The sequence below is a fragment of the Sinocyclocheilus rhinocerous genome, unplaced genomic scaffold, assembly GCF_001515625.1.
Source record: "Sinocyclocheilus rhinocerous isolate Xijiao unplaced genomic scaffold, SAMN03320098_v1.1 scaffold831, whole genome shotgun sequence".
NCBI lineage: Eukaryota > Metazoa > Chordata > Actinopteri > Cypriniformes > Cyprinidae > Sinocyclocheilus > Sinocyclocheilus rhinocerous.
Genome location: NW_015641020.1, coordinates 1,114,932 through 1,127,285, shown reverse-complemented (window position 1 = coordinate 1,127,285; position 12,354 = coordinate 1,114,932). Strand labels below are relative to the sequence as shown.

The window sequence follows — 12,354 nt, the reverse complement described above, 5'->3', positions numbered from 1 at the left end:
TGACAAATAATGCTGACTCACAGCCTGCAAGTACGTTTTCATATTTAAAGAATTTGCCACTGACAATTCAAACACGAGTTTTGAGCAGTGTAAAGTAGCGCTTGTTGTTTGTCATTTCTCCGATCACAAATGCGGACATGGTTTTATGTTTATGCGGCGTTGCAACGCAACGTGTAAAAAGACAGTATGAGTCATTATAGTCCATAATTATGTCCCCACTGGATGCAACAAATGCCTCGTTTATAATGGGTTTTATTGGTTTTGTCTCGTCGCGCAGGGACACGGCATCACAATATGGTAGGGGCGTAACATTTTCGTCACACGCTGGATGCAACAAATGCCTCGTTTGTAATGGGTTTTAATGTTTTTGTCTCGTCGCTCCGGCCGGACAGGGCATCACAATATGGTAAGGGGCGTAACATTTCCGTCACACGCTTGAGGTATTCGGCCAATCACAATGCACTGGATAGCTGGCCAATCAGAGCATACCTCGCTTTTCAGACCAATGAGGTTTGTAAAAATCGACGCGTTTCAGAAAGGCGGGGCATAGAGGAGAAACAATAATGTACAGTACTGTTTTTGAACCTTAAACCGCATAAACACATTTCGTTACACCAAATACACAAAATAATGTTCTTTTTAGCAGCATCATATGACCCCTTTAAATTAGCCTATTTAATCATTTGTAATTGTATTTATACAGCAAGTTAAAGGATAACAATGTGTCTGTATGTGAGACGTGTTCTGATCTCTCCCTCAGGTGAGAAGATGACTCTGTCTATCTCAGTCCTCATTGCTCTCACTGTTTTCATGCTGTTGTTGGCTGACAAAGTTCCAGAAACATCACTTGGCATTCCTATCATCGTTAAATATGTAATGTTCACCATGATCCTGGTGACGTTCTCAGTCATCCTTAGTGTGGTGGTCCTGAACCTTCACCACAGGACTCCCAGCACACACCACATGCCCGTATGGGTGCGAAAGGTGACCCTTAGAAAGATTCAGATTCAGGAAGATCTTGATATAAAGAGCAGCTTATTTACATTATTTCATACACATACTTAAAGCTGAAAGCATTTCCTGTCATGTAATTTTCTGCAGATTTTCATTAACTTACTGCCCCGTTACTTGGGTGTGCTGAGGCCCCAAACTGAGGAACCGGTGGAGGACGAGCCAAAAGAAAACATCCCATTGAGTTGTCTGGACAAAGGTCTTAAACCTGGAGGTGAATATTTCATCCGAAAGATCAACCCAGAGCTGGTATTGCCTTGGAGAGGAAGGTTAGTATTGTGTGCAATAAAACATTATTTAATCAGTCTTAGTCAATCACAAAATAACCCTGCAAAATAACCTTAAAAATGCATGTATATGAAATAACGTATATACTGTATGTATGTTCTATAGAGTTGTGTAATGTCTGATTTGGTTGTGGTTAAAGTTTATAACCACAAAGTAAAGTTTACAATAGTTTGCCTATTTTTTGACTATTGTCTTGTCTTTTTGTCAAATCTGTTTGACTGCAAATGCTAAGTACAACTCTTGCTAGACTCAATTAATGAACACTCACTCAGACAAAAACACACATAGACACACATAGATGTCAAACACTATCTTATCAACACAATATGCAACAATTTAATGTGCTTGTACCATAATCTGCTGGTGTTGGCAATATTGCTCGCTTTTAAACAACTCATAAATGCAGATCAGTGTGGGTGAATGATGAAAGTCTCTGTGCTGGCTGTTCCTCCTCTCAATCCAAGGGCAGTTGATTTCAGCCCAGTTAAGCCCAGTCACCCCTCCAAAGTCGCCAGGATCTAAGCCCTTGTTGAGCTGAGGCATTAGAGTGTAATGCACACAAGAACAGCAGGGGAGGGCCGAAGATGGAGGATGCACATAAATGGATAAATGAACATTTGGATAGACAGATGGATGGGTTTTCTCTGAAACCGTGCACATGAAACCACTTTAGTGTACAGTTTGTGTGTGTGTAGCAGAGACGTGTCTTCATCTGTCCGTAATAGAAGTAATGAACTGTTTTGCGGGTGCACTGGGGTGCCTCTTCTCCTCTTCATCTGTTTGAGAATGGCTCGTGACCTGTGCCCTGTCACTCTCGCTCCTGTAATTTGGTGCCGCAGAGTGTGCCACACTTTAGCCAGTCTAACAGGTGGTCTTAAGATGGCTGCATGCCGCTAGAGCTTTATTAAAGTGCTAAGCTCACACGTCCTTCAAGACATGGCGCAGGTCTTGAGGGCTATAGGATAAGAGATTTCATGGAAAGTAAATTTTGTTGTATGTGATCCATTTTTATTAGCAGGTGGTACTTGCTATCCAAACTTTGGAACAACCCAAAGGCCTAAATAACCTACATTTCTTGCTAAATCTAATGATGTTTTTACAGTAGAGCTTTATGGGTGGTCCCAAGCGCGTTTGATGTCAGAGTTTGGTTGGTGTGAAAAATGTGTAATGAACTCAGGTCTTGCTTGAAAACAGGTGTCTGGATACCCGGTACACAACTGGTACAAAAGCAATACAGCCTCATTTTAGGAAATTAACTGCTATTAAAAATACCTAATTTGAGTTTGTATTGTGGTATTTTGCAAGCAGAGTGGCAAATGTATTTCTCATTGTTTCTTATCAGAAACATGAGTAAAAAAAAATTTTATATCCCCTTTTCTCCTCCTGAGTGCTTAACAGTGTTGTTTTAGTTTTATTTATATACTAAAATATCCTATTTGTTAGTATTTTGAATTAACTTTTATTTTTATATTTTTGCTTTTTATTTAAATTTTAAAGGCAATTTTACATTCTTTGGTCATTTTTGTTGTGTTTTGTTTGTTTTTATATTTCTATGTAGCTTTATTTTTAATTAAGTCTTTAGTAATTTTAGTACTTAAACTTATTTTAGTTAGTTACTGAGGCAACATAACCAATTTTTAGTTTTAAGTTTTTCATCTAATATTTATATTTTATTTTATTTCAGTTTTATTTCAATTAATGACGACTATTTTTTACAGTTTTCATTTTAGTTAGCAAGCAAAAGTGCCACACAGCTGCCACTGGCAATCAAGGTGGTACTTGCATCGATGATGCAAATATAGAGCAGTCCAGAGCAAGACACAGAGAAGAGAGACCTGTAACAATGATCAACTAGTTGTTCAACCCCCAAGATTTTTTTTGTGGTGGTTTAAATAGCATGCTGCTAACATTACCATTTTTGCACATTAAAAGAATCCTTGAAGTTGCATTCTGTTCCATTCCTAGCCATTTTAGAAGGTAAGAACACATTCCGCAGAAAATGTCTCATCAAGTGAATTTTAAACCAGCCTAAGTGCTGAAGACAGCCTAAAATGCTTGGTTGTTGTCAGCGTGTTACTCTGATGTTTGTTTAACTGGCTGAAAAGACAGGTAGAAGAGTATGGAACGCAACATGATATGGTAGAGCTTGAATCTGTGTTGTGTTTATGTGCATTGTTTGTTTATGTTGTGCAAAGGTCTGTATGCATGAGTGGGTCTATGCAGATAATCATGTGAGGAAGGGTCTTTGTATATTAGGTTTGTGCATTCATCATATGCATAGAAAAGTGAGTGCATACTTCACATATACAGTAGGTGGGAAACAAACATTTGTATGAGTTGTTATAGTTCCTATCTATACCGGTATGCATCTCATTGACCGTGCATAGCATGTGCCGGACGTGTGCTGCTCTCTGTCTAATCCCTGTTGGAAAAAAACTCACCCTTGAAAGAATAGGAATGTGAGAGAGGAGAGGTCAGTCCCAGACACAGCACTGCTCTAATTCATTCTACACTGTATGACAGACTCTTTCCCACTATAGCACAGAGCAACACAATACTGACCTCTACAATGAACTCGTGCTAATGTACGACACGACATGCAAAACTACATTACTGCACAATGCTTTATGTTATTAGTGATACTTACTAATTGCTATTGCTCATACTTGGTTATTTATTTCCATAGGATGTTACATTTGATGCATGCAGAACTCATCCTGCATGCTTTATACTATTAAATGATGTGGCTTGTTGCAGAGACGTTTACTGTTACTTTGAGTAGCCCAGTAGCTGAGCTGAATTCAGATGATTTTCTCCTAGAATTATGATGCCAGGTTTTTCATGAATAACTCATTCCTGTTCTAAAAATGTAAAAAAGCAACAGGTGCAATAAATAATTTTAAATAAGTGCATATTGTCTAAATGTTGCTTTGACGTTTCAAAGTGTGCCGCTGTCACTTGCAGACTGGTCAGGTCATGGGACAAGTCATATTTTTCAGGATAAAAGAGGAAGACAAGGACATGCAGCACATTTAACCAATATGCAGTACCAGTTGATTTTTTTTCTCAGTATTGAGTAAATTGAAATCTGAGTGCTTAAAAATGTGAGCAATATAATGCCATATTCTTATAGCCTTTCCCTATCAAAGGCCAAATTGCTGCTCATATTTATAAGCAATTTTTAAAAGAATGTACTCACCCCTCAGGCTATTGATGAGTTTGTTTCTTCATCGGAACAGATAACATTACATCACTTGCTCACCAGTGGATCCTCTGTAGTAAATGAGTGCCGTCAGAATGAGAGTCCAAACAGCTGATAAAACATCACAATAATCCATAAGTAATCGTCTTGTGAAGCAAAATGCTGCTAAATTATGAGTCCTCTATCCATAATCAGCTGTTTGAACTCTCATTTTGGCGGCACCAATTCACTGCAGAGGATCCATTGGTGAGCAGGAGATGGTCTGAGGGTGAGTAAATTTTCAGCACTTTTTCATTTTGGGTGAGCTATTCATTTCATGATAATTGTTAGAATTTTATAATGTTAATAATCCACTTACAGTAAGTGGACATTGAAACACTGCAGCATGACAATTTGTGTTTTTTATTAACCTTTGTTCAGGGTTAATCATTCTTTCATTTGTGTGTATGTGTGCTTTTCAGTCATAATGAGAGCACTGTGAAGTTGCAGAGGTTTTCAAACAGTGACAACTATTGTCTGATTCTGCCTCCGAATCTCAAATCTGCAATCGCCGCCATCACGTACATGGCTGAACAATTGAAGAAACAGGATGTGGACGATACCGTAAGTCTATGAACAATCACACACACCATGCAGACACATGCACACAAACCACACACATTTTCATTAACTTTCCTTCTCTGTTTTTCCACACATACTCACAGATACACAAAGAAACCTTTATCTAAGGCTCTTCCTCTCGGTCTGTCCCTGATCCTCATGATTATTCATAAATTGACAATACACATCCTCCTGTGTTAGTGAGATAAACATATCCCATTGTTTCTGTGTTTGATGTGTGCACGTGTAGATGACAGATGACTGGCAGTACATAGCTGTGGTTTTGGATCGTCTCTTCCTTTGGCTCTTTGTCATCATTACTACCCTGGGCACATTGGCCATGTTTCTGGATGCCAGTTTTAACTACACTCCTGACCAGCCTTTTCCATGAGTACATCCCTTAAACGACAAGCACACAGCTACTGCACAGCTCCTGAACATAAAACATAGTAAGACTGTAGTTTATGTGGAGTGACTCTAGGGGCACCAAAAAATCATCTTTCTTTCTTTCTTTCTTTCTTTTTGTTGATATGTTTCCATGACAATATATATATTTTTTATTTTCAAGCTCTTTTTAGTTCATCAACTATGCTTATAATCATACATTTGCTCTTTACCTGTCATTTATTACATACTGTATTAGGTCACTATATTTAATAAAACTAAGAATAATTATTTTACTTCTTAAGTAAGATATTAAAAAAGTGTTCTTGTAGTCTGGATTACATGTTTTCTTAACTTTTTCATTGATTCAGTGTTCATTAAACAGGGAGAGCATGTACATCGTTGCCTTTATTTAATTGTTTGCTTATTTTGAAGTTCTTTTCAATGAAAAATTGGGCATCTCTAATGCCCTAGAGAATATATCATAAAGATTATAATCACATACATTCAGCATAATCTAAACGGCCATATTTCCCTCCTTGTTTGCAGCTCTTTTCTGTCTGCCAGCAGTGGTTTGTTAAATCCTTCCTGGATCTGACTTGTCACTGAACCATTAGGATATAAAGTCTGACAAGCATGCTGTAACTCCATTCTTAGCTAGTCTAGCTATGGTAAAGTTAATGAACTGATGACCAGTCAATTATAAACAACATTACCTGACATTTTTCTGGCTGGCACACCTCTTTTTTTCAGCCAGTGATTCGAACATTAACTAACATTATGTTGTCCATTTATTATTATTGTGATGAACCACTTACTCTTGGCTAAAACTTAAAAAATCTGAATAAACAGAGCCAAACTCGTGGCTCATGTTTAGCCTAAATTCCTGGTTCATGATTACCTTACAGCAGCTTTTATTAGGTTAACATTAAGTTATTTGGATTTACCTGACCAATTTTATGTTAGTTTGCTAATAGTTTGTGTTGGATCATTTACTGTAGCATGAAATTAAAGTTATTTTTTTTTATTATTATTGAGTCATGGAAGTCTTTAAAGTCAGCATGAAAACAAAATGAACATTACTTTTTTTTTTATATACGTTTCTGGTTTTTTTCCCCTTTCACTGGAAGTGCAGAGGTCACCTGATGGAATGGTTAGACATGACAAACGTGTCCTCGTGAAATGGATAAGATGTAAGTTGAGGTCCTGAGACTGGATAGGCAATAGCAGTGGACTGAATTGAATGAAACTTTTTATAAGCATCTATAAGCAAATATAAGCATATTTATAAGCATACATAAGTAAACAAACAAAAATGGAAGGTTTTTTAAATCTGTCAATGTAAATTAAAGCATGCAAAATAATAATAATAGGCTTAATTAATTGCTATAATTAGGCTAAGAATAACAACAATAGTGTTTGTTTTATGCAACCCCATTTCTGCCAACTGAAATCATAATTAACTTTTTTGTCATAATTTCGACTTTTTATTTACTAATTGACACGTAGTATCTCATAATTTAGACTTTCATGTCATACTTATGATTTACCATGATTGTTTTTTGGTGAAAGCGGGTTTCCTTCTTAAAAACACTTGTCTAGAAGAATATGTTACAGAGAAAATGTAAACTTAAACAAGTTTGCTACCCGATATTTTGTGTAGGATAACCAAAGTTTAAAACTTAAGTGAAGATGATGTGAGCGATTCTATGTTGTGTGACGTCACGACACCGGGCACGGCACAACGGGCGTCGCGCGCCAGCCAGCCGTTACCCTCTCATTCCCCCAAGACTACACTTCGGCATCTGTATTTTACGCAGCACTTCGACTGGCAAACACCGCAAGCTGACTGACAGACTGCTGTTTTTCCTCGGTGAGTTGGTCACTTACTCAACTTCATCGACAGTTTTTTTCGGAGCGGTTCTTCAGAGAGTAACAGGTGCGGGACAGGAGCGGTGAGCGGAGTCAGACGAAGTTTAGTGCCAACTGTTGCTCAGGTTGCCATTAAGTGTCAAAAATATGGCAAACTCGGGCGTTCAGTTGCTTGGATTTGGCCTCTCTCTGACTGGCATCGTTGGACTGATCGTGGGCACCATCCTCCCGCAGTGGAAGATGTCCGCGTACGTAGGCGACAGTATTATCACGGCAGTGGCCACTTACCAGGGACTGTGGATGTCCTGCGCGTTTCAGAGCACCGGACAGCTTCAGTGCAAAATCTACGACTCCATTCTACAATTAGACAGTGAGTGTCTTATCTATCTGTCTATCTATCAGAATGTCTGTCTGGTCTTTCTTTTAAAAAAAATGAAAAATAGAGAAATTGATAGAAAAGCTGTCTGTAATATTTTTTTCCCACTCCAGTGAGCATGTTTTTTCTCTTACAGTATTTATTTTAATGACCTGTGATATGGAATGTAGAAAATCCCAATGGTTGATTTAAAAACACACTACTAAATCACAAATTTGGTCCATTGTGTACATAAATGGATCAAGTGCCTGCCCTGTAATATACTGTATATCTGTACTGTAGGTGTTTATTGGAATTCTCTGGCATTGGAAGCCGTAGTTTCTAACTCTTCACACACACTCTCAAATAAACACTGGTGCTATTCCCAGCCAGTGCTTGATTAATGGATGCTGGCCTCGCCAGTGGGACTTTGAATCTACTGAATGACTGTAATGTAATCAGGCAGGACAGGTAGCCATGGTGACATCAGCCCGTGCTTCTCCAGGAAGAACGTAATCCATTGTTTCTATAGTTGCCAAAGTATTTTTATTAATACACCCAACTACCAGTAATGAATTATGAGTTTATTCATTGAATTGAGTGCTTCAGTTTAGGGCTGTAAAGGAAACCACAACCTCACATCCCTCTTCAGAGTTTGCAGAAACACTCTCTACAGATTAACATGCTGTTAAAAAATGTGATTTTGCGCTTTTGGTTCACTCCTTGAATTGATGTATTTACTGAGGGGCTCTGTGCAGAACCTCAGAGGTTATTTCTGAGAAAACTACAGGACACTTCCAGTGTTGGGGAGTAGCTAGCTACAAGTATCAACGCTACTAACGTAACTAAAATTTTCAGTAGCTTGACAGTAGCTCAGCTAATTTTAAAACAATGTAGCTTTTCTAGTAGCTAACTACTTTTCCCAGCAAATAGCGGGGTAGCGCGACAATAGCTACATTCTATTTTGTGAACCTGCAACAGACTGAGCAGCTCTGAGTCTTCTTACAAGATCACATACTAAACCAATGCATTACCGCCATCTATTGGTGCTGTATATCATGCAGAATCAGTAGTAAATGCCAGTGCTTGATTAATGGATGCTGGCCTCGCCAGTGGGACTTTGAATCTACTGAATGACTGTAATGTAATCAGGCAGGACAGGTAGCCATGGTGACATCAGCCCGTGCTTCTCCAGGAAGAACGTAATCCATTGTTTCTATAGTTGCCAAAGTATTTTTATTAATACACCCAACTACCAGTAATGAATTATGAGTTTATTCATTGAATTGAGTGCTTCAGTTTAGGGCTGTAAAGGAAACCACAACCTCACATCCCTCTTCAGAGTTTGCAGAAACACTCTCTACAGATTAACATGCTGTTAAAAAATGTGATTTTGCTCTTGTGGTTCACTCCTTGAATTGATGTATTTACTTAGGGGCTCTGTGCAGAACCTCAGAGGTTATTTCTGAGAAAACTACAGGACACTTCCAGTGTTGGGGAGTAGCTAGCTACAAGTATCAACGCTACTAACGTAACTAAAATTTTCAGTAGCTTGACAGTAGCTCAGCTAATTTTAAAACAATGTAGCTTTTCTAGTAGCTAACTACTTTTCCCAGCAAATAGCGGGGTAGCGCGACAATAGCTACATTCTATTTTGTGAACCTGCAACAGACTGAGCAGCTCTGAGTCTTCTTACAAGATCACATACTAAACCAATGCATTACCGCCATCTATTGGTGCTGTATATCACGCAGAATCAGTAGTAAATGATGCTCATCTCTGCAAGCGCTGTGAGTTTGAGTCGCTGAAAAAAACAACACGCGCCAAACATCTGCCCAAACTTAATGAAAAGTGTTAATAAACCTGATGTCATAACATTTAATAACATGATTTTACTCCACAACATCAGTCAAGAGTTTGAAATAACTTTATTTTCGGATCTGATGTGGCTTCTTATCACAGATTGAGGCAGAAAATATATTCTATACTGTAATAAAGACTATGTCGATTAGCAAATGGATTATAAATTTACTTCATTATTATGAAAATACCCGAGATGGCTTGAAGAACACAGATAAACCATATATTGTCGCTGTTGTGGGTTTGTTGTCTTTGTTTAATCAGTTCAAGCGTTTCTATATTCTTTTAATTCAGTGATAGCTGGATACCTTTGTCCATATTAGGGGGTTAAGGCTAGAAGGGATACAGCAAAAACTACTGGGCATGCGCACATCAATATAGCGTAATTTTTCTCACACTGTACAACAATAATTACTATTTTTGCATTATTGTAAGGTTTAGGGTTGGGGTATGTGTAGACTTTAATAAAACAATCTAATAGGTAGAAAATTCAATTTATTGTTAGCTTCTAGTTTTTGCTGTATCCCTTCTAGCCACAACCATATTAGGGATTTCCTGGAGCATCATGAGTTCTATTACTTCTGTGATGCATATGTGGAGTTTCCGCGCGAGGGTGCCCTCTGGCTGCCAGTATAAATGAAACAGACATTACATGTTTTCAGCGCTTAGTATTGCGCACTCGGTCCTATTTTGGGCATAAATAGGAAAAATAATACTTCTATCTAAAGAAATTTGAAGTAAACATATGATAATCCATGTTTTTCTCCAGTGCAGAAGTGTACAGGGGTTGTTTTTCCCCACACAGTAGCTGCGTAAAAGGCTCATACACTATTTCATATTAAATACATGGACTCCGTTTTTGATTTTACATACTTCCTGATAAAAATTAAGAATTACTGTCAAAGATTTTTATCATAACAGTATCATATGATGTACAGTTATAGGCTGCCTGTAACTATAACCCTGCAGTTTTTTGTAAAACAATAGTTTTCTGTAAAATAAAATTAGTATTGTTATCATGAATTTTTATCTAATTATTATATTGGGTTTTTTTTTATTTGTTTTAAAAAATAGAAGTTTAAAGTGACTCTTTTAACCAGAAAAATCGCAGTTAGATTATTTTCCCCAAATCGTGCAGCTTGAACCACACCTGTTAGTGCTTTCGCTGTCAGAGCCGCAGGTGAGCGGTTGTTCAGAATTCAATATAATTTCTTGCCATATTTTTGAGAAAATGCTTCTGTGTGCTTAAAGGCAGAGTGAGGGATTTTTCAAAAATGCTTTAAAAACTGATTCGGGCCGAATCGCAAAATTCGCTTTCACAACGAAGCACACAGCGTCTTCACGACATGGCTGCAGTGTCAACAATACTACAGCGAGAATAAAAGTTATGCTTTCTTTCTTTGCGTGAACATTTGGGTGGTGTTATGCAAATCTTCCCACATCGTGACGTAGACATGTGGGGGCGTGTTAGAATGAGTCGTTTTAGGTAGGCGTGGTTGACTCTTAACTTTTATAAAGAATATCTCTTTGGATTTGAGACTTTAGTCTTTGCAACTTTACAGATCTTCTTTATGCACCAAGAGCTTGTAACACTTCAAAGAGGAAGGAAAACTTGAAATCGCATCATATGACCCCTTTAAAACATTCGTCATTAACACTTACTCAGTTATTTAATATACGTCGTTGTGAAAAAAAAAGTTTCAATGTAGCTAGCTACTTTTTTGTAGTAACTTGTAGTGTAGCTAGCTACTTTTCCAGAAGGCTAGCTTGACTGTAGCTTAACTACTTTAACTTATGAGTAGCTTGTAGCTTATCAAGCTATAGTTTAAGAGTAGCTTCTTCCCCAACACTGGACACTTCCAGCTGAAACCAGCTGGAACTGCAGCTGACAGCAGGTTGAATTAGGATGGAGGGAGGAGCGAAAGGCAAGAGAGAAAACAGGAGGATGAAGGGTGACCCGCTGAATTCCACCGCTGACTGTTTTCTGTGCCTGGCAGGAGATTCCTCATTGTGTTTTAATGAATAAAGGAGTGGAATAATTCTTCCGCGTCACTACAGCTTGGACCCCTGCCCCTTGCACGTTCCCTTTTTTAATCTCCTTTCTTGGTGGGGTTTGTGTGCACATGTACAGGATTGCACTGGCACAGACTGGTTCTTGTCAGAATGGCTTCTTGCTCTCTCTTTTAGCTGTATTGCCTAACTGATTTTATATGTACTTTTTTTAGCTGCATTATTTTTTAACAGTGCACAATTAGTTAGTGGATGTGCCAAGGCAAGCGTCACTATTACTAGTGCTCAGACTTTTGTGAAAATTACACACTGAACACTTTAGCAACTGCAGAGCAAGAATTTTTGTTATGATTTAATGTTAATTAATACAAATGACAAATTTAAGAGAAGTAAATAATACTTTGTTATATATTATATTAAATTATTATAATTTATAATATTCTTTATTTAACAGCTATTTTCTGGTGGTTTGGCCTTTTCCAGGACTGATGGTTAGATTTCAATATCCAGTTTTGGATATAGAAACTCAATATTTTGAAGTAAAAACTTTTTGTTATAATTTAATATAAATTATAAATAAATAGTGCTGTCAAACGATTAATTGCGATTAATCGCATCCAAAATAAAAGTTTTTGTTTACATAATATATGTGTGCGTACTGTGTATATTTATTATGTATATATAAATACACACACGTGCATGCATATATTTTGAAAATATTTACATGCATATATGTATATTCATATAATTTATATTATAAATATATTTAATA

At 37.5% G+C, this 12,354-nt stretch overlaps 2 protein-coding genes across 2 annotated transcripts in view; both read left to right on the top strand.

The window, feature by feature from the left end:
* chrnb1l (cholinergic receptor, nicotinic, beta 1 (muscle) like) overlaps positions 1-5,740 on the top strand; it is a 14,873-nt gene extending 9,133 nt beyond the window's left edge. The window contains exons 8-11 of the mRNA XM_016570254.1: positions 761-984; positions 1,102-1,280; positions 4,963-5,104; positions 5,352-5,740. Of these exons, the coding sequence (XP_016425740.1) occupies positions 761-984; positions 1,102-1,280; positions 4,963-5,104; positions 5,352-5,492 (686 nt within the window). The 3' untranslated portion in view covers positions 5,493-5,740. The remainder of the gene's footprint in view (positions 1-760; positions 985-1,101; positions 1,281-4,962; positions 5,105-5,351) is intronic.
* A 1,628-nt stretch (positions 5,741-7,368) lies between these two features.
* Positions 7,369-12,354, top strand: part of cldn7a (claudin 7a) — a 7,579-nt gene continuing 2,593 nt past the window's right edge. Inside the window, exon 1 of the mRNA XM_016570291.1 lies at positions 7,369-7,727. Within this exon, the coding sequence (XP_016425777.1) occupies positions 7,505-7,727 (223 nt within the window). The 5' untranslated portion in view covers positions 7,369-7,504. The remainder of the gene's footprint in view (positions 7,728-12,354) is intronic.